The sequence below is a fragment of the Penaeus monodon genome, chromosome 28 (assembly GCF_015228065.2).
Source record: "Penaeus monodon isolate SGIC_2016 chromosome 28, NSTDA_Pmon_1, whole genome shotgun sequence".
Classification (NCBI taxonomy): Eukaryota; Metazoa; Arthropoda; class Malacostraca; order Decapoda; family Penaeidae; genus Penaeus; species Penaeus monodon.
In genome coordinates this window covers 34,846,722-34,847,093 of record NC_051413.1, presented here as the reverse complement: position 1 = coordinate 34,847,093, position 372 = coordinate 34,846,722, and the positions used below count along the sequence as shown (strand labels likewise).

At 38.4% G+C, this 372-nt stretch overlaps 1 protein-coding gene across 1 annotated transcript in view; it reads left to right on the top strand.

Annotated features, from left to right (window-relative positions):
- The window catches only part of LOC119591548 (ADP-ribosylation factor-like protein 2), a 7,835-nt gene extending 7,463 nt beyond the window's left edge, over positions 1–372 (top strand). The window contains exon 5 of the mRNA XM_037940299.1: positions 94–372. Coding sequence (XP_037796227.1) covers positions 94–228 — 135 coding nt within the window. The 3' untranslated portion in view covers positions 229–372. The remainder of the gene's footprint in view (positions 1–93) is intronic.

Here is a 372-nt window from a genome sequence, read left to right as displayed (position 1 = left end):
ACACTAATGTATTAAGAAAATTATTGAAGAGTAGGAAATTCAGAGAATGATAAATAGACTACTAGATTCTTTTGTTTTCTTCTCCCCTGCCAGATCCTGGACCTCAACAATCTCAAGACACACCACTGGTACATCTTGCCGTGCAGTGCTGTCACAGGCGAGAACCTGGTGGCAGGCATAGACTGGCTCATCCGAGATATTGCGGCTAGAATATTTACCTTGGATTAATATTATTTATAAAGACATTTGATGTAGGTTCATGGAGTAATGATGTTTAGTGGTGTTTGAGGTAGGTTCTTCAACATTCCATATGCAGTGATGGCCATCAGAAGAAAAGAATGTGATGTCTAGGATTATATCGTATAAAATGAT